This window comes from Capricornis sumatraensis, chromosome 17, assembly GCF_032405125.1.
Source record: "Capricornis sumatraensis isolate serow.1 chromosome 17, serow.2, whole genome shotgun sequence".
NCBI lineage: Eukaryota > Metazoa > Chordata > Mammalia > Artiodactyla > Bovidae > Capricornis > Capricornis sumatraensis.
In genome coordinates, this window is record NC_091085.1 from 67,142,763 (window position 1) to 67,168,631 (window position 25,869).

Sequence of the window (25,869 nt, forward strand, 5' to 3'; positions counted from 1 at the left end):
GCCAGTTTTCAGCAACAGGACTCTGCTGGCCTCGTGTAATTTGACGAAGAGAAAAAATTCTCAGAAGGGCAGTAGGTTTGTGTTTTGTTTTGTTTTGGGTTCGTACCCAATGGCTTCCAAAAATACCCAGGCCTTATCTTTATTGGCTCTTCCAGAAGTCCAGACAAATTTGACCGGCAGCTCGCTTATCGCGGGGGAGCCTGCGCAGCGGAGATGCGGGCCTCGCCTCCTCCCGCTGTGACGCGGGGCTTTCGCAAGAGGATGTGCGTGGTCATAAAGTAATAGTAATGCTAAGAATAACGGGACCTTCTGCAGCCTCCTTCAGCGGGGGAAGGAGGTGCCGCGAGTGCCAGCCTAGTAACTGCCCCCTCCTGTCACCAGAACTGTGCTTCCAACCTTTTCTTTTTCTCTCTCTGCGCCCCCCTCTCATCTGTCTGTCGCTGGCCTTCCCATCCTCAGAGCAGGACCCCGAGCGGTCGCAGGGCCCAGGGATCACCATGGCCGACGCAGACGAGGGCTTTGGCCTGGCTCACACACCCCTGGAACCAGACGCCAAGGATCTACCCTGTGACTCCAAACCCGAGAGCGCGCTAGGGGCCCCCAGCAAGTCCCCGTCGTCCCCGCAGGCGGCTTTCACCCAGCAGGTAAGAAGGGCCTCGGCGCCCTTTTCAGAAGCCAAAGCCCCTCTTTTCAGAGGCTGAGGCGGCGGAGGAAGGGGGGGGCAATGCCCATAATTACCCTTTTATTTTTATCCCCATTCAATTCCACCCTTCTCTGTCATGCCTCCCCAAATGCCAGCGTATTTCTACCCGCTGTATTGTGACGACTATCTTTATGGCCATAGGATTTTTGAATCCGTGGAAATGGTTAGGGAAGTCAAAGATCCGGCTATCTTGGAGCCAGCGAACAAGGGTCCAGATTCTTCCTTTCCTTCTGCACGAGGTGTAAACTCGGTCTGAACGCCTCATTAAGGGCCGGGTCAGCGGCCGCTTCAGGCCGGCATGAGCGATGGCTTGACCCCTCTTCAGATCTGCCGTAGCCTTCGCCTCCGCCCGCCTCCTCCGCGTCGCCGCCCCAGCCCCGCGCGCCGCATGTTTGTCTGGCGTCCGGGGCCTGGAGAACTGGCGCGGCCCGGGCCGGCGGCGGGGAGCGCGCAGGGCTGGGCGGGGAGGGCGCGGGGAGCCGCGGGCTCGCCTGGCTGAAAGCTGGGCCCCAGCTGAGCGTGAAGCCTCGCCTCTCGCTCTGCGCCCTTCACCGGGGCGCCCTGGGCGCTCAAGGCGTCCTCTGTAGACCTTGATGGTTTTTAAATGGGGTGTCAGAGGGCTGGAAGTGGTTGTCTTGACCTGGAGAGATACTTGCACGTAGCTGAAACCCGAGTTTGGGATTTCGATGGCGTTCCTCGCTTTTCCATCGCCTCTCTCCTCTGCCCTTCCCATCTCAGGAATATGCCCCTATATTTGTAGCGCGGCAGTGGGCACGCATTTTCAGAAACTTAAGAGGTTTTCTTCCAGGAAAAACCAAATCTACCTATTAGACGTTTCCAAGTTATTGCAAAATGAAGACATATATATGTGTATATATATGCATCCGTTTTGTAAAACTTGTAGTTGATGTCAGGAATGTTAAATCTCTGTGCCCATAATCAAAACAGCTTGAAGTGAATGAAGCCGGATGGGAGGAGGGCCTAGGAGGCATATTCATAGCGATATTTGAGATTTGATAATTAAGTTTTGTTTGGGACTGTGGCAACCTATTATAATATATAAAAATTAAAAAATTTTAAATTTCACCTATGTCTATATATGCACCACCATGGGGAGATTAAACACACACATATACAGTGTTCGAACATCTGTGTGTTTTTGTGTGGACATCTGGGTACCTACACTGGAATATCCTGAGTGAGTTTTTTTCGAGATTGAGGCTTTTTCTTTTTCTTTTAGCTGCCTCTTGGCTAAAATGTGATTGGTTCTTTTTTTTTTTTTTTCCCTTCAGCTCCATCCTCCCCATGCACATTCTGGAATGCCCTGATGGTTGGGGGTTTTTTTCTCTAGCCTTATGTTGGTGGCATTAGAATGAGACGGATCTGCACCATGGGGTTAAGACCTTCCTGGACAGAGCACACACACACAAATTCCTGGGCAGGGGCTGCTCCAGAGCTCAGACAGTGCTGGGGGCAGTGGTTCAGCCTATGAGCCCACTGGCTTGAAGGGGAAGGAGGAGAAAACTCTTTAAGTTTTCAGGGTGTGTGGGGAGGGAAGGCTCATTGTCTCCAGGCCTTCTCTGTGTGACTTTTCTCTCCTCCTATAGGGGATGGAAGGGATCAAGGTGTTTCTCCATGAAAGAGAACTGTGGCTGAAATTCCACGAAGTGGGCACAGAAATGATCATAACCAAGGCTGGCAGGTGAGATGGTCTCCTATGTGGAGGAGGCGCAGGGAACTTGTGGTAGAGATGAAGAAAGGTGTGGGAGATCAGGAAAAGGAAAGAATAAACAAAGAGAGGCGAGACAGAGAGATGGAATATGGATATATTTTGTTTGACTCTATTGTGGTTAAAGAGGCATGGAGAATTCCTCCAGGGATCGCCGTCAGTGTAAGGGAAATAAGGTACCTAAAAGATTTGATTCTTGAAACTGGGCATTTCTTCCACCTCCTAAATAAGAAGACCCAGAGCTTGGGAGGCCATGCTCTCTGGATGGATCAGTAATGAGAGAGAGAGATGAGATGGAGAGAGCCCACGGGAGAACATAAAGGTGCCCAGACACACAAAGATGAGAGGGGGGCTTTGGGTTTCATGGGATCTCAAGCTTGATTCCTCGCCCAGACCCTCCTTCCCATTCTCCCTGACCTTGGAGCGGTTCCAGGGTCGCACCCGATAGCCAAACCTCAGAATCGTTGAGTGTGTTCGCTACCTCTTTCATTGTTTATAGAAAAGAGGCGAAGCCTTTGAAACTGAACCGGGGCTCGGCCGGGCTCTATATACAGACACCGATAAACACGGCAGTTTCGTCAAGACACTTACCCCCAGAGTTCCTCTTAAAAGCTCGCAGAGTTTTAGCTAGAAATGCGAGACTTCTGGGGGAGGGGGTAGGAGAGTCGTGTGCTCGGTGTCCCAGCGAGTGGGTGCGCGCGGGCGTGCGCCCCGGCTCGGGGAGAACCCCGCCACGGCCCTAGCAATGCTGCACTGGCCCACCTCGTCCTTAAGGGGCAGAAAGCCCCCGGCCTGCGCGGAGCACGCGTGTGAAGCCGAGGAGCCGGTAGGCCCAGGCCACCGAGTGTGTGAAAGGGGCGGATGGAGCCGCCTCTCCAAACGCCCACCGCTTCTCCAGCCCAAGCCCCCCGCAATAAACTGACAACAGTGACATTTATTATTATTTGAAATTAAACAACGTCTGCTCCCCTGCTCGGCCCCAGTGAACTAGGAGGCACGTTCTGTTTATACCAAAGAACTCAAGTCCTCTTCCCATTCCGCCGCCGAGGAAGGAAAGAGCGGCCGGGGCCTCCTTTCCCCCTCCCCAGCCAGAGCTGACGGGATTTAACTATAAAAGGCCTGCGAAGCCTTCTGCGCCTCCGCCTCCAGGCGCGCTCTCTTGGGCAGATAAACACCGCGAGGCGAGGCTCCAAGGCCCGAGAGAGAGGGCTCCCTCACCCATTCCCGCCATCCCTTGGCGAGCCAGGTTCCAGCCACTGGTTCTTGCATCCCGATCGGCCTTGGGAAGAAGGCTTTCGGGGTGGCCTCCATCGGAGGCGGGATGGAGACCCGGGAGTGCGCCTGGACGCGGAGAGGGAGCGGGCACGGCGCATTCGGGGCTGCAGAACCTCCTTCCAAGCACCCGATCTCGCGCAGAGATCAGCTTCTTCCAAAACCAAATTTCTTCGCGGAGGGGCAAAACGGTTAGACTCTGCACGTTAGAGTGCCAGCGCCTTGGAGAAGCGGTGAAGCATTTATGAATGAATTCGTGGCCGAGATTCGTGTCAGAGGTCACGCTCTGAGCCATACCCTGGGGGCAGAGGACTGGGGCCAGGACGCACCTTGTATGGGCACCCACGCGCGGGCAGTCCCAGGGCGCACCCACTTGGGTGCTCACGTGACGTGCAGTTCTGCCCAGAAGGGCCAAAGCACCTGGCTGGGCGAAGCAGGCCACTTTTTTTCACCCTTAAATCTAATAAGCATTTTCCTGCCCCCGAATAAGAGAATAGGTGTCTGGTTCTGAAAGGAGCATTTAGCAAGAATCGAAATGCGGGGTCCCTTTCTGGCCTAGTTTGAAACCGGTCTCTAGAAGCTCTCTCCTCCTGGTTTCTCCGGTAGATAGGTGTAGTCCCAGCCTGCTTGCTCAGCTCCGGATCTTTCTCTTCCCCATAACTTGGAGGGAAACCTGGGCTGGATCTTGGCAAGTGCGGAGCAGGGGTCACTGTGTCTCCTCCGTTTCTTAAAAGATACGTCGGTTCTTTTCATTAAAATTTGTGGATACGATCTTCAGAATATTTGCATTAATTCCCTGTCTCTGTCTCTCCGCCTCCGCCCCTTCTAGGCGGATGTTTCCCAGTTACAAAGTGAAGGTGACCGGCCTGAATCCCAAAACGAAGTACATTCTTCTCATGGACATCGTTCCCGCGGACGACCACAGATACAAGTTCGCAGATAATAAATGGTAGGCAACACAGTAGCGGGGTGGGGAGGGTGGGGTGGACCGTGCAAACCCAACTTCCCTCTCCCCTCCAAACCAATAAACATTGTTTTGAGCTCTTACTGTGTGCTAGAGGTTTTTGCTGCCCACGGCTCTGCATCCTCCTGCCCTGAGAAAAAGAAAGAGCAGCCAATAGCTCCCATTTTATAGATGGGAAAACTGAGGCTCAGAGAAAGTAAAGTGCCGATGTCTGTTGCTGGACTGGAGGGTTTGTGGATCTTTACACAGGGTATTGTTCCCAAGCGTTGGAGCTATTTCTAGGGGGCATAAACCATTAACAGTTATTTTTTTTATGAGTTACCTGCTTTGAACATGCCTGTTTTATGAAATTGCAAAATCCATCGGGGTATTTGAGTTAAACAGGCAGGAGAGGAGAGGTTCATTCTTTGGGTACTTTGCTCCCCCAGCTGCCAACAGTGCAGAGGCTTGAAGACGAAGCCCCTTTGGAAAGCCCGCAAGGATTTTTTTTTTCCCCCGAGACTTTTGTGCACATCCATGCTTTCCAGAATGCGCCAGTTGTTCGTGGGCAGAGAGATGCTGCGGGATGGAGCCCTTGGTGCTGGGGAAGGAATTAGGTGGAAGGCGAAGGAGCCAGTCAGTTCGTCGAGTGTGGGGCGGGGGGGAACGCTCACTTGGATACCGGCTCTAGGCCTTCTGGGCATCTGGCATTGTAAGTGCCCGAGCAAGACCTGAGGGTCAGGCCATTTCCAGATCTATCTCGTATTCAGCAGCCGTCGCCCGGCTCGTGAAGCAGCTGGCACCGCGGTGCGCTAAGTCTAGGCGGGTGGCGCCTCTCCTTGGTCTAGGTCTGTGACGGGCAAAGCGGAACCCGCCATGCCGGGCCGCCTCTACGTGCACCCGGACTCGCCGGCCACGGGGGCGCATTGGATGCGGCAGCTCGTCTCCTTCCAGAAACTCAAGCTCACCAACAACCACTTGGACCCATTTGGGCATGTGAGTACCTCCCGCGGCCCTTTCTTGTATCAGCAGGTCCACACCTCTCTTTCTCACCTTCCCTCTTTTCCAGAACTTTCTCTCTCTTCCTGGCTCCTTGTGCCCACCCATGCTTCTTTCTTTGCTCCATTTCAACCTCCTTGGCCTCTTTCTCCCTCTTCCTTTTTGACCTGGCCTTCTTTCACTTCCCTTTCCTTGCCTCTTTTTCATCTCTCTTTCCTTTTCTCTTATTTCTCACACCTTCTCATGCTTCCTGGCTTTCTCCACTCCTCTCCGGCTCAGACATCTGCCCCTGGCAGTCCTTCCTGTTATCCATTATCCACACTCTGTTATCCACACTCTGGAGTGTGTCTTTCCCGGCTGGCTGGTGAGTCCCTCGGTTCTCCTGGCCTGGGGCTCACCCTGCATCTCTGATGCCAGCATCCAGCCCACCTGCTTTTGCTGAGGGACGGGGGTTGTGGGGTGACTAAAGCTGTTCATTCCGGGCCTGGAATTCCTGTTCGTTCAGCCCAATCTGTGACTAGGGACTGGTTGCATTCCTACAGAAAGCATGGGCCCTGTAGCTCGGTGTGTACTCAGCACAGATCACAAAGGCTGGACCATAGTGGGAGCCTTATACCTCACCTTTTGTTGTTGTTGTTCAGATGCTAAGTTGTGTTCAGCCCTTGGCAAGCCCACAGACTGTAGCCTGCCAGGCTCCTCTATCTATGGGATTTCTCAGGCAAGAATACTGGAGTGGATTGCCATTTCCTTCTCCAGGAGATATTCCCAGCCCAGGGATGGAACCAACATCTCCTGAATTGGCTGGTGGATTCTTTACCACTGAGCCACCAGGGAAGCAGATGCCTTACCTACCTCCTTCCAAATCCTCTTATCATCAGGATGTTCTAGATGAAAGGGAGACCCTAGGCTCTCTGCTTCCTCTTTTACAGATTGGGAGACCATCCCCCACCCACCCACCCAGAGGCAAACTCTGGTACCCAAGCCCCTTTGAGCTTGACACTCTGGGGTTTATCATCTGTTTGTTCCAGTTTCCAGCTTTCCCCTCTCCTCCCACCATGCCCAGAGTGGGCAAGCCCAGATCAGGCTCTTACACCTGGAATCTGGATTGACCCTAAGAGACAGGGGCCAGGGGAACCCTCTGAAACTGCAAGATCTTGCAGGTATAGTCTCCTGCCTTCCAGGAGAATGTGTAGCTCCTAGCAGATTCTCTATAGGATATCATTTTCTCTTCCCCCAAAGAAAAACCAACAGCACATGGATTTGGGGGGGAGACGTCCCTAAATCTCTTCGTTGGACATGATTACCAGGACAGAACACAGTCTCTGAATTCAGAGTTCAGAAACTTTAGTTTGCTGATTCCACCAAACAAGTGGGCTAGTCCATCTCAGGGCATTTGACCCTCAGAGCAGCTTGGAGAGGAGGACGGAAATACAGCATTTATAACTGGGAGCTTATGGGAGGGGAGATGGCCCGCCCGAGGACACACACCTTGTATTTGGGAAGGAGGATGTAAGGCTAGGTCTGTCTAATTCCAGAAGCGATCCAGGTCCTGCCACTCTGTCTGTTTAAAAAGATCAACAAACACATGATCCCCAGTTTGGGGACATGAGGGGCCTAGGTGCAGATGCATTTGGTCAGGAGGGAGGAGGGTTTGTGAAGGTTCAAATGAAAAATCAGGTTCCTGAGGCCTTAGGGCTGATGCCCTGAGCCCACAGTGTCCAGTGGTGGAAGGGGACCACAGGTTCTTCACTGATGCCTTCAGTTCCGCTCTACACGTGGTTGGTGTGAGGCTGGACTGGCCACTAGGGCAGAGCAGAAAGAAGGAAGAAGGTTCATTCCCTTTCTATGCTGTAGGAAGGGATCGCAAAGGGGCAGAGCGGGTATTTTCTGGGCAAAATACTGGGGCTTCCTTTGCGTATAAACCGGGTATTTTGCCGGCAGGGTCCAGCTACTTGTGCATCCAAGCCAGGTGTACTCTCCAGCTTGCGTGGGTGTTGGAGCGCGGGCTGTTAGGTTTAGGAAAGTATGCTGAAGCGAAGCTTTAGGTTAAGCGACAGAGAGAGAGGGGACCATTTTGTGAAGGACCTGCCTGCACCTTCCCGGGACCGCATCCTTCTGGAGGCTAGGAGCCCTTGGTGGGAGTCTCCGTGAATCCTTGATCTCCTTAGCTTTCCCTCTGCGGACCTGGGTGTGCCTTTGGGGTCGCGCTGGGGTAGACCCCTAGGGAAGGCGCGCGCACATCCCCGCGCCCGAGCCCGGGGCGCCCGTGCGAGTTGCAGGGCTTTCCGAGCCCGCGGAGGAGCGGCTCGGGACTCCCCAGCTGTCACGCATTCCCATCCTAAACTCCGGACTCGGAATCCAAAGCCGCCCTAATGAAATTAAGGGCCATTAGATCGCCCTCGCGCTGATGTCTCCACACTGTCCCCGGCCGTCAAAGCAATTTGGCTAAGCCGGGACGATGGCCGCGCCGGCCGGGGGCTGCGGCGGCCCGCGGGACCCCGCTGCGTCTCTCTGTCGCCACGCCGCCCGGGCCGGCGTCGCTATCGGCCGGGGAGGCGGCCGGGCCGCGGCGGCCGGAGATTAGAGCCGCGCGGCCCGGGGGTCGGGGAGCCGCGGGGTCCCGAGCTTTTTGCGCCCCTCCCCCGACCCGGTCGGGCCGCGCTCCCCTCCCCCTCCTCTAGGCCGGTCTCAAGGGTTGGCCCAAGCCCCCTGCCCCAGGGTCATCCATGCAAATAATCAAAGACACTGAGACTCCCTCTGCCGCTCAGTGTCGCGATCCTGGGGAAAAAACAGGCCAGATTTTTCAGCTCAGGTAGCGCGGCGGTTAGCACATTCGGTGGGTATAGCTCTAGAACGTTTTGACAAACATTAGCATTACCAGCCTCCCAGCAGCTGCAAACTGCAAGGCGTCAACCAGACAACACATTCGGTTTTATTAGTGAGGATGCTCGTCTTCTCTGGTTGGTCCTGCTCCACAGAGAGTGGTGCCTGCAGACCCCTCTTGGTCTTTACTGTGGTGGTTGTAATCGTAGTACAGCGACAACAGGGAGACCCCACTGGTCCCTGAGACCCCCCTCCCCAAACATGGAAAAGGTGGAAAGGAAGGAGAAAAATATTGCCCACGAAGTAGGATGCCCCGGTTCTGTTTGGGGCCAAGTCTGGAGATAATTCCAGTGGTGGATCCTGAAATGTTGTAAAATTGGAGAAAGCCAGGCCCCTGTTCGGTGTTAGGCGCGGCTCTTTCTCCCCCCATCTCACACCCTCCCCCACCGCTTTCCTCTCTCCTTCATTGACTCCCCTTTGCACATTATCCAAACAAAGGACCAAGCCTGTGATTTTTCCTCCAGTTCTGGAAATGCTTGCTCTCTTCTCCTGCAACTCTTTGAACTTTTTTGGGGGAGGGAGTGGAGAAGGGGTTGTTATTTGTATGTATGTTTATTTGTTTGTTTCTGCTCTCCTTTCATTCCAAAATTACTGCCCAGACTTCCTTGGGGGCACTAATTCCCCAAACTTGCTTCACTCGCATGGAGGGGGCGGGAAGTGCCCTATGCAGAGAGTTAATTTATTAAGCAAACTTTATTAAGAATTCTGATTTACTACCCCGTGTGCTTTCGGTAGATTCCTGGAATATTACTGTGGCTTTTTCAGATGGAAATTGTCATTTTTTGAAATGTTTCTTTTTAATGAGATCACTGGCTTCTTTTCAAAAACAGGAGTGAAAAAAATCAGAACTTTTTTTGAGAGTCTATATAAGGAACGTAACTTTGGGGTGGAGATTGGGGTTTTATGGAAACAAAGGGGGTTTGATTTTTCTTACCATCTCATTTTCTTTATTATTTTTAGATTATTCTAAATTCCATGCACAAATACCAGCCAAGATTACACATCGTGAAAGCGGACGAAAATAATGGATTTGGCTCAAAAAACACCGCGTTCTGTACCCACGTCTTTCCTGAGACAGCGTTTATTGCGGTGACTTCCTACCAGAACCACAAGGTAAGCCCAGGACCCAGGAACCAGCAGGCCTGGGGTCACCTGCTTGTTTGCATGAATCTGCAGGGGGCTTCTGCTAAAACCTTAAGCCTTCTGGGCACCTTTATTCCACCCTACAGTGGGCACCAACTTCTGTCCAGGGGGCTGAGGCAGGAACAGAGCTGCAGCCTAAGGATTGCAGCTGTTTGTACTGTATTCACAGGCTTGGCATGAAAGCCATACTCCCACACACTAGATGGAAATTGTCAAACCATAGCTGACCACCTGGTTTCAATACTTATCCTCAAATGCAACAAGAAGTCATCCGCCTGCAGTGGTGGAAAGATCAGTGAAAAGAAAGGTCCCCTCATTGACAAGCTTGGTGCCCTTGGGTGGGGAACCTGGTGCCACCCTGCCTGGGGCCATCTTTTCTGTTGGGGCGGGGGGGTCGGTGTACTTTCCTCCTCTACTGTTGCCTTTTGGATGCATTTCAGCTCCCATCAGGGGAGGTGGCTGAGTTGCTGGAAATCTTGAGCTTGGACCTTCCCAGATGCTTTCTTACTTGTTTCGTTAATGACTGACCCCAAAGTACATACTCAAGCAAGACTGGCATTGCTAAAACAAAAGCAAAAACTTATCAACTTGTGTGACTAGCTGCCTGAATCGAAGCTCTGGGGACTTAAATAAGATCCTGCCAAGACACAGCCTGGTGAGGGGAGACACGCACAAGGCCAGCTCATTGTTTTTGGTGGCTGCAGTGTTGTGTAGAGGTGGGATGTCGCAGATGGGTTGTGTCACCGTCAGACCCCAACGCTGTTTGAAATTCAGGCCCCAGTTTCGTCCTTCAAAGCTTGACAGTGATACTAGAATAAGATGCCTCCCTAACTGCAGGTCAGGGGGTAGATATTTTCTTGCTCAGGAGAAAGGGCTCATCTTGACTTGTTCATGTCTGTTCTTTAGAAACCCAAGTGCCCATGGATTCATTTTATTGGCGTGGATATTATTGGCGTGGGGAGGGCAGGACTGAATGATTCCTAAACCTCGATATGGAAAGATCTGGAAGCGGGAAAGGCAAGATATAGGGGCTGGGGAGGCATCGCTGCTCCCCTCCAGGGTGGTAGACTCTTAGGAATATTGTGAAGTGATTTGGGGTTAGGGGCTGTGGGAGGGGAAAGTGGTGGGGGGGGTCCACATGAGATCAGTGAGGGCGGGTCCTGTGGATGACTTACGGAGGTGGACAGGGAGCTAGGGTGCCCTCCGCCTCTACAGCTCCCATCCCTCCTCCATCTGCAAGAGAAAAGTGGGGTTGGGGGAGGCTGCAGAGGCTGCGGGGCCAGGCTGGAGAGGCCAGGTTAGAGTGAGAGATGGGCTTAGCACCCTAAAGCCTCCAGTCACCCCTTGAAGGTCATTTCATGCAGGCTGTGTGTCGGCTAATCCCCACCCCCAACGAAGCCAGGGCAGTTACGAAATGCTGTGGGTAATCTCCAAATTCAGATTGTCAGTGACCAAGCCAAGCTGTGATGGATGGTCCCTTGCAGGCCACACAGCCTGTTTGGGATCCCAAGCCTTGGGCAAGCTTCCTTTCAGCAGAAAACTCACTCCCTCTTACCCCCTAAATGTGATTACTTTTTAAAGGAAAAGAAGGACTTTTTATGTTATTATTTTTTTTAAATTTCTACCCAGTTTAACCAATAACAGAAAAAAAAAAAAAAGGTAGGGTCAAGTGCCCTGAAAGGTGCCATGCTGTTTCAGGCTACTTTGAGTCTGGCTGCTAGAAACCTGTTTCCTCTGTGGCTGCTGTAGACCTGTGTTTAACTTTGTGGTGACGGCTACAGGGGGAAAAAAAGGAAAAAATAGCAACCAGAACGCTTAGTTCCCCGTGTGTGTGTGTGTGTGTGTGTGTGTGTGTGCGCTTAGAGCTTCCTAGTCTTGACACAGGGTCCAAAAATATGTAGAATCTTTTTTTTTTTCCTGCCAGGAAAACCCAGGTTCATCCAGAGAGAGGGGACAGGAAGTGATAGGCATATGAAAGTGGCCTGGTAAAGAAACACATGAGTGTTCAGATCCTTTGGGGGAAATCCCCAAGCTTTATATATTAGTAGTAAAGATCTAAGGGGTTCTCAGGAGTGGGTAGATTTGGGGGACCACACAGTCTTTCTGTTTATAGCTTTGTTGAGGCATAACTGTCATATGATAAACCACACTATTTGAAGTATTCAGTTAGCTGTTTGACATACGTGTATGTCCGTGAAACTATCACTGTAGTTACTGGTGAACACACTCAACACCCCTTAGATTTTATTTTATTTAAAGGTCTTCTTCAATGCATATATTTGCTCATCTATGTGTGTGGAGTGCCTGTCCAGTGGGGTGTGTATGTGTAAGTTTTGAACACAGTCTAGGAGATTGTGTATCTAAATGCTCATGGGTCCCAAAACGTGAGTTCCCAAAGATACATTTGAATATATATGTTTTTTTTTTTTTGCTTGTTTTTTCCTTCCAGTTTTATTGGGATATAATTGACACACGTACTGTATGAGTTTCAGGTATACAGCATCACACTTTGACTAATGTCATGAAATAAGGACCGTGATCAGTTGAGTGATGAATATAGGTGTATTTGAGGATCACACAGGAATTACTGATTTTCTTCATTGGTTGAGCCAAGAAGCCAGGCTGAACTGTACATGCAGGGTTTTGCTTTGTTTTGTTTTTAAGCCAGCCTGGCATCCATAAGAAGGATTTCAAGCACTCAAGGAGATGACTTTCAAAACACTTTCTCCTGCATGAGGTTTTCCCCACTTTTTAGTTATCAAGTACCAAAAACACCTATTTTCTTTGTCAGGAGGAAGTCTAAAGCAGTGTGTTTTTCCAGTTGCATTCAGGCCCCTGCAGACATTCCCCACGTAGATATATGATGTGTGACTTAAATAAGCGGGGCAGTTGGGCTGACTGTGATTTGTGGGCTCTGTTTTGTTACTTTATTGTCCCACCTGCATAGGATGTTGAGACTCTTGGCTTTGTGGGTAAAAGCCACCTGGGCTGTTCCTCATCCTCGTGTAAGTGTTAGTGTCACAATCTGGCGGTAGATGCTTGGGTTCAAATCTATCTGCTTTGGGCAAATTATTTAACTCAGTTGTCCCCATCTGTAAAATGGGACTAAGAAGAGAAAATATATATATATATATATATATATATATATATATATATATTTGGTTATTATTGTGGTGGGGATTAAAATAAGCTAATCCATGGAACATGTAATCATGCAGAGCCTGGGTACAGAGTCAGCACAGGTTGTTAATAATGAGTCATGATCGACTTCATAACTGATCAGTTAACAGTAACAGGGCAACTCCATCCAAAACGCAGGTTCTGGAAAACTCTTTGCTTGTCCTATTTTAGAATCTGAAAAGCTGAGATTTTTAAATAAGCTTTTATTACTGTGGTTGAACCACAACTACAACTACTTGGTGGGCTAATTGGTTCATTCCCTGATTGTTCTGTCAGTCCAAGGACAGTTTGCCTGGCAGTAGGCTTTGGAAAGAAAAGCAGTCTATCTGATTGAATTGCCAGGACAATTTGGAAAAATTTGGTTGTTCAATGGTGAAGTTCTGTCCGACTCTTTGCTACCCCATGGACTGCAGAACTCCAGGCTCCTCTGTCCTTCACTAGCCCCTGGAGTTTACTCAAATTCATGTCCATCGAGTTGGTTGGAAAAATGCGAGCCACCAAGTTTTGGCCCAAAGGGCTTCGTGCCTCCAGACTGATCTTTGCATGCAGGTACCAGGTGGAGGCAGGTATGTGGCAGGCTTCATTTCTTACACTGCCATCACACACCTGTATACCATGGGGTTCCTAATGACACGACACCCAGCTGTGATCCCAAGCTGGATTTGGGGGTTATTTCCCCAGATGGTTGACAGCTTGAAAAAGATATTTAAACACTCGAATCTTCCCCAGCGACGCTCACTCTGTGAAACAGGTTTTTGTAAGGTTTGCGCTGCAGTTGTCAGCAGCTCCCAGGGCAATCCCTAGAAATATTTAGGTGTTAAAAAAAAGGTCACATGGGCATTTCATTTCCCTGCGTAGGCAACAATGGCTTTGTATGCAAGCGTGTCTCTCCCTTCAATATTAACTTACTTTGCCATTAAAAGGCATGTTCCTCCTGTTTAAATCATTGTGTATGGAGCCTGTATTTATGAGGTATGAGCTTTCTGGTCGGGACCAGGAAATGAACCCCTAATAGAGAGACATAATTAAGATTTTTGGCCCTCGCGAGGGTTTTTTTTTTAAAAAAATTTTTTCCCCAAAAGCGAGAATTCACAACAATTATTCTCATTAATTTTTACAACCTCTGTCTCAGTGGTTGGACCTGGCGTTTATATTTGTTTTTCTCCCGATCGGGCCCCTCTCCCGGATATCCGGTTTTATGCTGATTTTGGAGGGAGTACATTTGTATGACGCATGGAAGTCAATTTCAGTGGAGCCTTTGGGTAGAACTCAGACATCCAGGTGTATGGGTTTGTGTGCCCGTGAGTGACTGGCTCCATGTTAGGAAGGGAATTTCATAGACAGGGTTATGGTAAATGAGGGGACTAGTAGGAAATAAGATAGACATTTTCACTGGCCCCTAAGCTTACATGTTAAGATTTCTCAGGGGTAATTCTTACAACCATAGCCATCTATCCTCAAATCTACAGAGCAGCGTAGATAGGTAAGATCCGCACATCTCAGTGTATGTCTCACCAGTTGTGTGCATCCTCTGACAGCATATATTTGGGAGGTATGGCATAAGAACAAGAATTAGGCAGTAGTTATTCTGTTTGAGGTGCAAGGGATTTCATAGACAGGGTTATCGTAAATGAGAGGACTAGTATGAAATAAGATAGGCATTTTCACCTGCACCTAAGCTTCCTTCGAGCAGTTTTTTTGAGCAAAAGATTTTTGCTGATAAAATACCAAAAACCACCCTTTTCTTTTTTTGCTCTGGGTAATTTTTTGTGTGTTTCTGAGCTCTTGGTGGAAGAGCGATGTCATGGAATAGGCATTAATTCAGCCCAGGTGCCCCACCCCTATTGTCTCATCGTTCTCAGTATTTTCAGGGGCTGGCTTCTGTCTCTTGATGTGTGGGTGAAGGGCATAGAAATCGGGATAAGGATTCCCTTCAGCCTTTTTAAAAATGATCTAATTTTTGCTCAACATTTTGAGAATCTCTCCCTCCCACCCCTCACCATTAAAAGTGCTTTATGGTTTTATGGTTGCATTTTGCTGCCATAAAACTGGTGTGAGAAAGAAAGCCCCGCTAGGTGATGGGGCTGAGTTGAGGACTGCACATGTTCAAAATTGTTACCCAAAGAGATTTTGTATTTAAAAAAATTTTTTTAATTGAGGTAAAGTTGATTTACAGTGGTGTGCCAGTCTCTTCTGTTTTCCAGAGAGGTTCTACAGATATTTCTATATACTCTGAAGAGTTGATTCAAAGTCAGAAAGTTACAGGAATGGCTCACCATGTTAAAAAAAAAAAAAGGAAGGAGAAGGAAATGCGTATATGTAGACATCCCCACGCGTAGTTTAAGAGTTTTAAAGTTGATTTAATTTTTTTGGAACAGTTTCAGGTTCATAGTAAAGTTGAGTGGGAAGCAGAGCCTTGTATAACCTCTGTCCACTTCCCCCCCACCATGTACAACTACCCCCACCCTCAGAGTGGGACACATGATGCCACTGATGGACCTGCATCGACGCATCATCACCCAGAGTCTGTAGTTTGCCTTAGAGTTCACTCTTGGTGTTGTAGATTGGGTTTTTTTTTTTTTTTTTCGGTTGTGCCATGCAACTCATGGGATCTTATTTCCCTGACCAGGGATCACACCTGTGTCGCCTGCAGTGGAAGCTCCAAGTCCTAACCACTGGACCACCAGGGAATTCTCTAGATTCTGTGGGTTTAGACAAAAGTGTAATGACACATCTTCACCGTGATGTATCCCACAGAAATCATTTCATTGCCCTAAAAATCCTCTATGCTTCTCTTGTTCATTTTCCCCTTCCTCCTAACCCCTGGCAACTGCTACTCTTTTTGCTGTTTCCCTAGTTTTGCCTTTTCCAAAATGTCATACGGTTGGAATCACATAACATTTAACAAATGTTAAGTTTATATATATTTTTATTGTGAGCACACGGACTCATATATAGTAATTTTATATTCATGACAGATCCTGGGGTTAGAAGGAAATGCTATAAGACCATGTCTAGCAGAAAATGGAACGTTCTTGCCCCCAAATGGACAAATCTGTTCATTCATTGATTATGCCTAGTTTCTCAAAGCAGCTCCTTGGTTTCTCGAAGTCTGTAAAGATGCTACTGGGGGGTAGAAAAGATGGCTCTGTGCGAATCTGAAGATGATGGAACCATAGGAAAAAAATCTGTTCTTGTTCTATCTTTCTATTCATCTACTAGAGAAAGGGAAACTTACTTCAGTACCGGTTTATGTTAAATACTTCTGTAAAAGTGTCGGATTTTCCCTTGCAACAAAGGGCATGCTGGCCTTCCGTTTGGAACTTTGTAGGGGCAACCCATTCCAGTACTCTTGCCTGGAGGATCCCAGGGATGGGGGAGCCTGGTGGGCTGCCGTCTATGGGGTCGCACAGAATCGGACACGACTGAAGTGACTTAGCAGCAGCAGCAGCAAGGGTACCAGTAGAGAAAATTTGACACACTTGTTGTCTTTTTATTGACTTGCAAATGTTTCCACTTTGACATGTAGAAAAGTGATATAGTATATTTATAAAATAGATTTAAATAAAAAGTGGTTTGATTTGGGGCATGTACACAGTGGTCTATTTAAAATGGATAACCAACAGGGACCTACTGTATAGCACGGGGAACTCTGCTCAATGTTACATGGCAGCCTGGATGGAAGGGGAGCTTGGGGGAGAACGGATACATGTGTGTTGTATGGCTGAGTGCCTTCTCTGGTCACCTGAAACTACGACAACACTGTTAATTGGCGATACTCAACACAAGATAAAAAGTTTTAAAAGAAGAGAATCATTGAGAAGCCAGTAGAGGAAAAAGAATGAAATAATACAAGTACATACAATCAATCCAAGTAAGACCAAAAATAGGAAAGAATAAATAAAAAACAGTAAAAACAGAACATAATTATGACTACCTTAAATTTTAATCAGTAATTATGATTCAGTAGTTAAATTGAAAATAAAATGCTGGGCTTCTCTGGTGGCTCAGTGGTAAAGAATTGTCCGCCTGTCAATGCAAGAGATGTGGGTTTGATCCCCGGAGAAGGAAATGACAACCCCCAGTATTCTTGCCTGGGAAAATCCCATGGACAGAGGAGCCTGGTGGGCTTCAGTCCTTGGGGTTGCAAAAGAGTCGGGCATGACTTAGTGACTAAACAACAACAAACAAAATACTCAGAAGTAAAAAGCGTGGTTTGATTCAATAAAAATATCAAGCAGATTAGTAGACCAAGGCTATATAGGTACGATAATGATGATGAAGTGCTTTTTGAATGACCTCTGAGGAACACTGCCTTGGTGTCTGTAAAGTGATCTGATATATAAAAATTCAACTCACACACAGTTTTTGGGACATGCTTCTGGCAGACTTCATGGGGATGTGCTCTTTTACCTAGCTCCGCTACTGCACATTCACACTAACAGAATATGTTGATGATTTCAAGAATGTGTGTTGATGGACCTTGAACCAAAAGACCCCATTCTATCACTGAGTTTTATACATTGCAACAAAAATTTCCCAGAAGAGGATTCTTTCTTCCTTATATAATTAAAGAGGTTTGGAGCTGTTAGGTAGCTCTTGTATATATTATAATTCTATATGTTGGTCTTTATTTAATTAGACACCCTCCTTTTCACTGGAACTAGCAAACTCTGTGAAAACTATGAAATGGATGTGAAATGAGGCATAGCAGGCTCTTGAGAGCAATAATCAAGTCCTTCCCAATGGAGATTGCCACGTTACAGGAAATTGACATCGTGTCAACATGGTACAGTTTTCCAAGGGGGTGGACCAAGTGTTGAGGCCTGCATTGTGTTTGAAACACAGAATGCTATGATTGAGACAAAAATGCCAATCCGGCTGGAATGATGCAGTGTATGACTCCAGTTAATGGGCAAACTGAAACCAGGTTTTTTCCCACCCCCTGCTTTTAAAGACAGCCTGATCTAGGACATTTTTCAGAGCCTCCTTTCGAATGCAGTGGTGGGTCTCGTTAATGTGACGGGCTTAATTTGCTTCTTTGGGTTGCCAGAGACTGTGTTTCCATGACACTTATCATTAGCCGGGTCCAGAGCAACCAAGTGAACACCGAACTCTCTCTCTCTGCTTCCTACAGATCACCCAATTAAAGATTGAGAATAATCCCTTCGCCAAAGGATTCCGGGGCAGCGATGACATGGAGCTACACAGGATGTCGAGAATGCAAAGGTAAGTGGGATCCTCGGCTCCCGGCTCTCTTCATCCCTTGCCCTTCAATAGCCCAGGTGAGCCAGCAGCCCCGGAAGACCAGGCACAGAGAAATGGGGCCCTGTTGCCATCGGGAGAAACGAGAGAGAGCCTCTGGCACACTGCACATTTTCTAATACCCTTTATATGCACAAGTGCTTGCTAAGTCACTTCACTGTCGCCCACCGGGCTTCTCTGTCTATGGGATTCTCCAGGCAAGAATGCTGGCGTGGGTTGCCGTGCCCGCCTCCAAGGGATCTTCCTGACCGAGGAGTTGAACCTGTGTCTCCTGCAGCTTCTGTGTTACAGGCGGGACTTTTACAGCGTAAACCAAACCCTCTGTGTGGTCTCCTCTATCAGACGCTGCGGAGCGTGTAGATTTGGGGAAGACTGTGTATGAGGGAACTTGACCGTCTCCATCTGCCCAGGGAGCAAAAGCTACAATTTTCTCCTCTTTCTCTGCTGTCTTCCTCTCTAGTGAGGTCCTCTTTCTGTTTCTTCCCAGAAGTCACCGCCGAGGAATGATTTTCTTTTGGCAACAGCTCTTGGTAAATGAAAGGGGAGTTAATGGCTTGATTTCCGTGGGGTGATATACAAACTTGACACCATGTGGCCTCCCAGGCATGGGGCAAGGGTGGTGGATTAGAAGCTGGTGATAAAAATTGTTCGGTCTTTTTACATATCCTGTGGTCTTGGTCGCTGATATGATGAATAGAAGGGGGCTGTGGCAAATGGACATAGTGGGAATTTGGTCTGATTTGAAAGGATTGTACAAGCATTGCCAATTTTGTCAAATATTCTCTTGGTAGAGTTCCAAAATAACTTACCATATGGCAAGAGAATTCGAAATACATCTTGATTCCTTTTGACCAAGAAATGTTGTTTTTTTCTTCCCATTTTGGTGAGTTTAGCATTTCAAAATAAAATGAGGTCATTTAGGACGCTTATCCTTTTCCTTTCTGGAAAACCCAAAAAGGGAGAGTTGGGCAGATGGACACATGTACTTACTCAAAGGAGGACAAGAGACCCAAGAAGAAGAGGGAGAGAAAGGTCCCACAGCTTTGTGGTTTAAACATTGGGTTTGGAAATAACATGCTGTAGAACTCTTTTTCAGATAGCGGGCTTAGCAGATCTAATTTTGCATGCTTTTAAAAAATCAATATGTCATTATCTTCCGGTGGAACAGGTACACCAGACTCATATGAATTCCTGCATTCATAACTGGTTTCCTTCGTGATGGTGGACTTGTAAGATGCTTTATGTGGTGAAAATAATGAAGTCCTTAAATTATTATTTAGAAACATTTTTGGCTTTATGTGTCTTCACTTGGAAGTTAGAGTTGAATTTAGCCTGTGGTCGGTGGAAAAGTTGATAACAAACATCACTTGAAGGTGAAAGAGGCCAAACTATTTTCAGCTGTAGGCTCAGGGAGCCACGTGTTTGTTTATATGGTGTCTAAACCCCATCCTGTCCTGATGGTCATCTTGTCATCATGGCAGCTTAGCCACTGATGGGCAGTCTCATCTTGGTCATCCTGCAGGTAGGGGGCCAGGCTGTGCAGCTGGGGACTGAAGGGCTTCTTCCATCCCTTACTTCTTCCCTCCTTTCCACCAGGTCCAGGGCAGGTGGGATTATGGGTTTAAGGTATTGCAAGTAGCCCCCTCAATTTTACCCAGTCACCTGGTCTCAGAGACGCTACCTTCTTATCATGTCTCACAATTCACCTCCTTTCTCCATCTAGGCTGCCTTTCCACCAGCAGCCTCACCTGCCACAGCCTCCTAACCTCTTTAGGCCTGACATCAGCTCTGTTCCCCTCTCAGACATGTTCCAGGCAGCTGCCAAAGACATCTTGTCCCTGTGCTTAGTCGCTCAGTCGTGTCCAACTCTCTGTGACCCCATGGACTCTAGCCTGCTAGTGTCCTCTGTCCATGGAATTTTCCAGGCAAGAACACTGGAGTGGGTTGCCATTTTCTTCTCCAAGGGGTCCTCCTGACCTAGGAATTGAACCGGGGTCTCCTGCATTGCAGGCGGATTCTTTACCAGCTGAGCTATCCAGGGAAGCCCAAAGACATCTTTGTACAGCACAAATAAGACATTTTTCTTCACAGCCTCAAACACTCCCATTGCCCTCTGTGTCAGGTCCAGACACCTTGGTGTGTTTGACCACGCCCTTCCCCAGCCTGGCCACACCCCTAGCTTTGGTCCTCACCGATGTCCCCTCTCCCTTTCAATGAGGCTGAAGGAGCGGCTCCAAATCTGTCTTCTATACGTTGTTATTGGCCCCGTAACACCACAGTTGGTCTAACTAAGCTCCATCTTTCCCCTCTCCCCTTCCATCTCCTGCCCATCACTAAAGCCTCCTTGTCAGTATTTCTCCTTGTAGCTGTTCCTTCCTCCAGGGAGCTGCTTCTGGCCACAGACTGCCTGGTCGGATGTGTCTATTCCTAGGGGCCCTCACTGCTTTTCTGTGTAAGGCTGGGGCCCCACACTTTGGTGGCTCGTTGAACAGATGATGGGCATGGAAGCAGAGACAGTGGGGGACGGACAGGTGTTTGAGAGCTCTCATGTCAGCAATCCTGGAGTCTCTTCCTACAGCTCTGAACCACGTGCCTGGTGAGCTGTTTAGGCAGAGGACTCTGCTTAGGTCTGAACTGTCTACCCTAACTACTCTCTAGGGTTATTGCACATTGGCTGTGTGCTTCTTCCCACCTAGGCACCTGGAGTTGAAAGGAAGGAAAGGTAATTGGTCTTCAGTAAGGGGTCAGGGATTGACACATTGGATTGAAACTCTCAGCCTCACAGACATGTGTGTCTTTGTGGCCGCATAAGGAGTTGCATCGGGAAATAAAGAGGGTTGGATTAACCACTCCAGGCTGGGAGAGTAGACAGGGTCATCCATCCAGTTCTCTGGAGCTGTCCCCTGGTGGTCAGAAGGAGCAAAGCAGAGAGGCTCCAGTAGGCTTTGGAGTCAGACAAACCTGGGTTTAGTGTATCAGCGTGTATCAGCAGGTGACCTCGGGCAAGTGATGTTACTGCAGGGAGCCTCAGTATCCTCATCAGTAAAATGGGCATAAATAAAGATAGCTTCCCCTTTCAGGGGTTCTTGTAAGAACTATACGAGAGAATGCCTGAAGGGTGCTTGGTTCCTAGTCCACGCTCCAAAATATGATCCGAGTCGGGGAGAACTCATCACTCCTAGTTTTGCCCTTGTTCAGAATTGAGTCTGGGCTGTGGTCCCAACTCCCAGGTCACAGTTGGTAGTGACAAGTGGGGAAGATGGCTCTCCGGAGACGGCTCTGATAACAGCCTGGCTGGAACGGCGGGCTCACTGTTGATCTTGTAATCCTGTTTCCTGTCCCCCACACACCCAGTGACAGCTGGCTCAGGCAGCAAAGCGGGAGGAATGAAATTTCCTCTAATTCCAACAATCAGAGAGGAGGGAGGGAGAGGGGTGGGGTGATGGAGGGCTGAACCTTAACTCTGCTGTGATCCCACATAAATAACTTTTGGATTAGCTTGGCAAATGTCTGGGCACGTACCCTCCTCCCCTCTCTTCACCCAACAATCTGTGTTTGGAACATGCGGAGGGTATCTTAGTTATTTTCCAACGTTTATGTATGGTTTCTAGTTACAGAAGTGATAACTGCTTATTCTGAAAATGGGAGAGCAAAGGGAAAGCAGGAAGAAGAAAATAAAATCATTTTGCAAATCCTGTCTCTAGCTGACTGATTAAAATATGTGCCGAGGTTATTTGGAAAGGTTAATCTGTGGCTTAAAAACATCTTATCCTAAAAAACCAATATTTCCCAAATTTGCAGTGCCCCCTCCCCTGGTGACAAATGAGATGACTTTAGAGCGTGCCCACAGATACCAGGCACATCAGGCTGATTTCATAGACAATATTGTTTAGAATAAGACTAAGTTCTCTTTTATTGACTTATTTCTTTGACTGTGCTGCTCTGCATTTGGGATCTTAGTTTCGTGACTAGGGATCGAACTCATGCCCACAAAACACAGAATCTTAACCCCTGGACCACCTGGGAAGTCCCCAAGACTAAGTTTGAAAGAAGGAAGGGTAGAAGGAAAAGAAGGAAAGAGGGAGGGAGAAGGGAAGGCAAGCTAAGGCTGGTTATTTAGAGAAAATATTCTTTGTGACCCCATGGACTGTAGCCCGCCAGGCTCCTCTGCCCATGGAATTTTCCAGGCAAGAATACTGGAGCAGGTTGTCATTTCCTTCTCCAGGGGATCTTCCCATGAACTAAACAGCAGAAGAGCTGGTATGAAGATTTGGCCAACATTGTCAAGGTGATATGCAAATCACAGAAATTCGGGAGATGTACCTAAATGCTCACCCTAATGAGAAAGCGTAGGCACTTACTGTCAAAGCTGAATGGGAACTTCTGGGAGTCAAAGGTCCCCGTGAGGCCAAGGACAGGGCCACTGAGTGCAGGGAGGTGCTTTTATCGAAAGGATGGGAGTCAGGTTTTGTGGGATGAATGGGATTTTTTCTTTTCGCTAGCTCTTATTTTTTAATTTTTTTAACTCTTTTATTTTCAGCTGTGACAGGTCTTAGTTGCTGCATGCAGGATCTTCATTGTGGCATGCAGGCTTCCCTCTGGTTGAGGTGCTCGGGCTTAGTTGCTCCGAGGCATGTGGGGATCTTAGTTCCCCTCCCAGGAATCGAACCCACGTCTCCTGCATTGAAAGGTGGATTCTTAACCACTGGAACACCAGGGGACTCCCTAAGGTTTTTTTTTTTTTGGCTGAGCTGAGTGGCTTGTGGGATCTTAGTTCCCCTACTGGGGGTTGAACCCACATCTCCTGCACTGGAAGGTGGATTCTTAACCAGTGGACCACCAGGGAAGTCCTGGTGAATGGGATTTGAATTTGTTGAGAGGAAGGGCTCTCTGGGTTGGATTGGAGGAGTGCGCAGGGATCTACCCATTTGGGGCTCTGGAGGAGGCATCAGACTCTAAAGATCTCTGAAAGTCAGCTGCCGTGGCACCGTGACAGGGCACACTGTCCCTAGAAGCAGGGATTCTAGCGGTAGAAGGGACCCTGGGAGGCAGCATCTGGTTTAACCTTCCTGCTTTTGCAGAAAAGAAAACTGCAGCCTGGAGACTCATTTGTTTTTATTTTTTTGATTAATTTATTTTAATTGGAAGCTAATTACAGTATTGTAGTGGTTTTTCCCATACATTGACGTGAATCAGCCATGCGTGTACATGTCTCCCATCCTGAACCTCCCTCCCAGAGAGACTCATTTATTTATTCAGTTTTGGATCTGTTGCTTTCTTCTTCAGTGGACATCCATTCTTTCAGGGCTTACTCCGTGCCAGGTCCTGAGGATGCAAAGGGGAATCCATGCACCGAGGGGCAGGGTTCACCGATGCTAAAGCAGGCTCTCGAGCTGGGGTCCTGGCTAGCACACCGATGAGCCCTGGGGCTCCCCTAGCTCTATCTCCTCATCTGTAAAAGGAAGATAATTATAGCACCTACCTCCGGGGCTGTTGCGTGGATGAGGTGAGGTAATATGGGTGTCCTAATTACTTTTGCTATGCAATGAATGACTCCACTCCTAAATTTCCCATCTACTGGCTACAGAACTGTGGGCTCTGAGCTGGCTCATCATCACTGCATGAGACTCTGAATCCAGGACAGCCAGAGCTCCAGCAGTTTGCTTCCAACACCTCTGCGCCCACGCAAGGGGAGGACGTATAAGCAGCCTCTGTCCTCCCATGAGGAGCTCAGAGACCATCACAGTGCTCCAGATTTTGTCCACTTAACAACCTACTCCCGCTCAGGAACGCTCCCTAAATGCTGCTTAGGGTGGAAAAGCCAGGCATCACTTGTCACTGTGCCCAAGGAGAAGCCGGAAATCCCCAGGGAGGCACTTGGGTTTAGCTCAGGGTTTGGGGGTTGGGAAGGATGCCTCTGGACAGGTGTGATTGCTGTCGGGTTTTGGTGGGGACGGCTGCAGATATCTGATGGCCAGACAAGGCTGGGTGTCCAAGATGGCACACCCCGATGACCGCCGTTGATGCTGGCTTCTGGCTGGGAGCCCATCTGGGTGGTCCCCTGGAGCGTGTGTATGTGGCCCATCCAGCATGGACTCCCTCCATGGTGGCGGCTGTCCTTGGAGAACCTTGAGAGGGCCTTTGCTCACTACACCTTGGGAGCCTGTAGCAACACTTCTGCTACTTGCTGTTGGTGGAACAAGACTCACTAATGGGCTCAGATTCCAGGAGAGCCAGAGAGCCTCCCGCTAGACAGAGTGTGCCTGGGTGATTTAACACTGCCCCAGCTTGCCTAGGAGCGCCTGACACTGTCCCTGGGCGGGAGTGACCCTGGATCACGTCAGGAGGAGATGGGATCCATCCCCTGTTGAAGTCTGAGGCCAGGTTGACACCCAGTTAAGGTGCAGATGCCTGGCGGTGAGCATCTTCAGGATAGAAGGAATCACCTGTCTGCCCCGGCCGGCTACCCCTGGTCTTTCTGTAAAGACAAACTCCAGAATCGGAACAGGCAGCAGCAAAGTGCTTCTTTGGGCACTTCTTGCTTTAATTCACATAGTGCGGCTCTGAGTCATGCCTGGCCTTTCTGGCATACAAGCATTTGTGGAGCACGATGGGGAGACGGGCAGCGCCTAGCGGTGGCAGCTTCAGAGCTCTTCATAGGAGAATTGGGCTGTCTCTTCTTCCTCAGTCTTCTTGTGGACTGCCGATTCCTTGGCAGGAAGCAATCTCCAGAGCCGGGGACCCTGGAGTTTCTGGTTGGCCTGCCAAGACTGATACCAAAGTTCCAATACTTTGGCCACCTGATGTGAAGAGCCGACTCATTGGAAAAGACCCTTATGCTGGAAAAGATTGAGGGCAGGAGGAGAAGGGGGGGACAGAGGATGAGATGCTTGGAGAGCATCATCAACTCAATGGACATGAGTTTGAGCAAACTCTGGGAGATAGTGAAGGACAGGGAAGCCTGGTGTGCTGCAGTCCATGGGTCACAAAGAGTTGGACACAACTGAACGACTGAAAAGAACAGCAACCAGAGGGCCGATAGGAGAGCCAGGAGTCCAGGTTGTCCCAGGCAGAGCAAATAGGTTTTGTCGGCCCCAGCCTGGGGACATCTCTGTCCATCCATGTGAGAAACAGACCATTGTCCCCTGCCTCTGCAGTGTAGGTCACCTCCTCCTCTTCCCCCTCGAGGGTTAGGCTTCTTAATCAGTATCTAAGATCCCTTTGGAAAATCCAATTAAAGCAAGAACTCTGAAAAACTCACGATATGTAAATAGAAGAAAAAATGTCAAGCAATTTTGGGGAATTTATAGGGTCTGGGATCCTTAAAAGGTTAAAATCCAGGGCTTTCCCTGGTGGTCCAGGGGCTAAGATTCTGTGATCCCAGTGCAGCGGGCCTGAGTTTGATCCCTGGTTGGGAAACTAGATCTCGAGTACTGCAACTAAGACCTGGCACAGCCAAATAAATAAGTAAATATTAAAAAAAATTTTTAACCTTTTTAAAAAAGGTTAAAATCCTTGCACTGGAGCCATCCCTTCTTTTCCAGCAACCACCCCCCTCCTCGCCCCTGCCTTCCTAATTTTAAATGACTGTTCAGCTCCTAACTTCAAATGGTCATTTTTCAAAAAGAAGGCTCAGCGCTCTTGTATTCTCATGCTTGTGGTTAAAGCTGATGTACTTAGTCACTCAGTCGTGTCTGACTCTTTGCGACCCCATGGACTGTAGCCCGCCAGGCTCCTTTGTCCATGGGGATT

At 48.8% G+C, this 25,869-nt stretch overlaps 1 protein-coding gene across 1 annotated transcript in view; it reads left to right on the plus strand.

Moving 5' to 3' along the window:
• Positions 1-497: 497 nt before the first annotated feature.
• The window catches only part of TBX5 (T-box transcription factor 5), a 47,420-nt gene continuing 22,048 nt past the window's right edge, over positions 498-25,869 (plus strand). Inside the window, exons 1-6 of the mRNA XM_068990191.1 lie at positions 498-644; positions 2,311-2,405; positions 4,534-4,653; positions 5,496-5,643; positions 9,490-9,642; positions 17,990-18,081. Of these exons, the coding sequence (XP_068846292.1) occupies positions 498-644; positions 2,311-2,405; positions 4,534-4,653; positions 5,496-5,643; positions 9,490-9,642; positions 17,990-18,081 (755 nt within the window). The remainder of the gene's footprint in view (positions 645-2,310; positions 2,406-4,533; positions 4,654-5,495; positions 5,644-9,489; positions 9,643-17,989; positions 18,082-25,869) is intronic.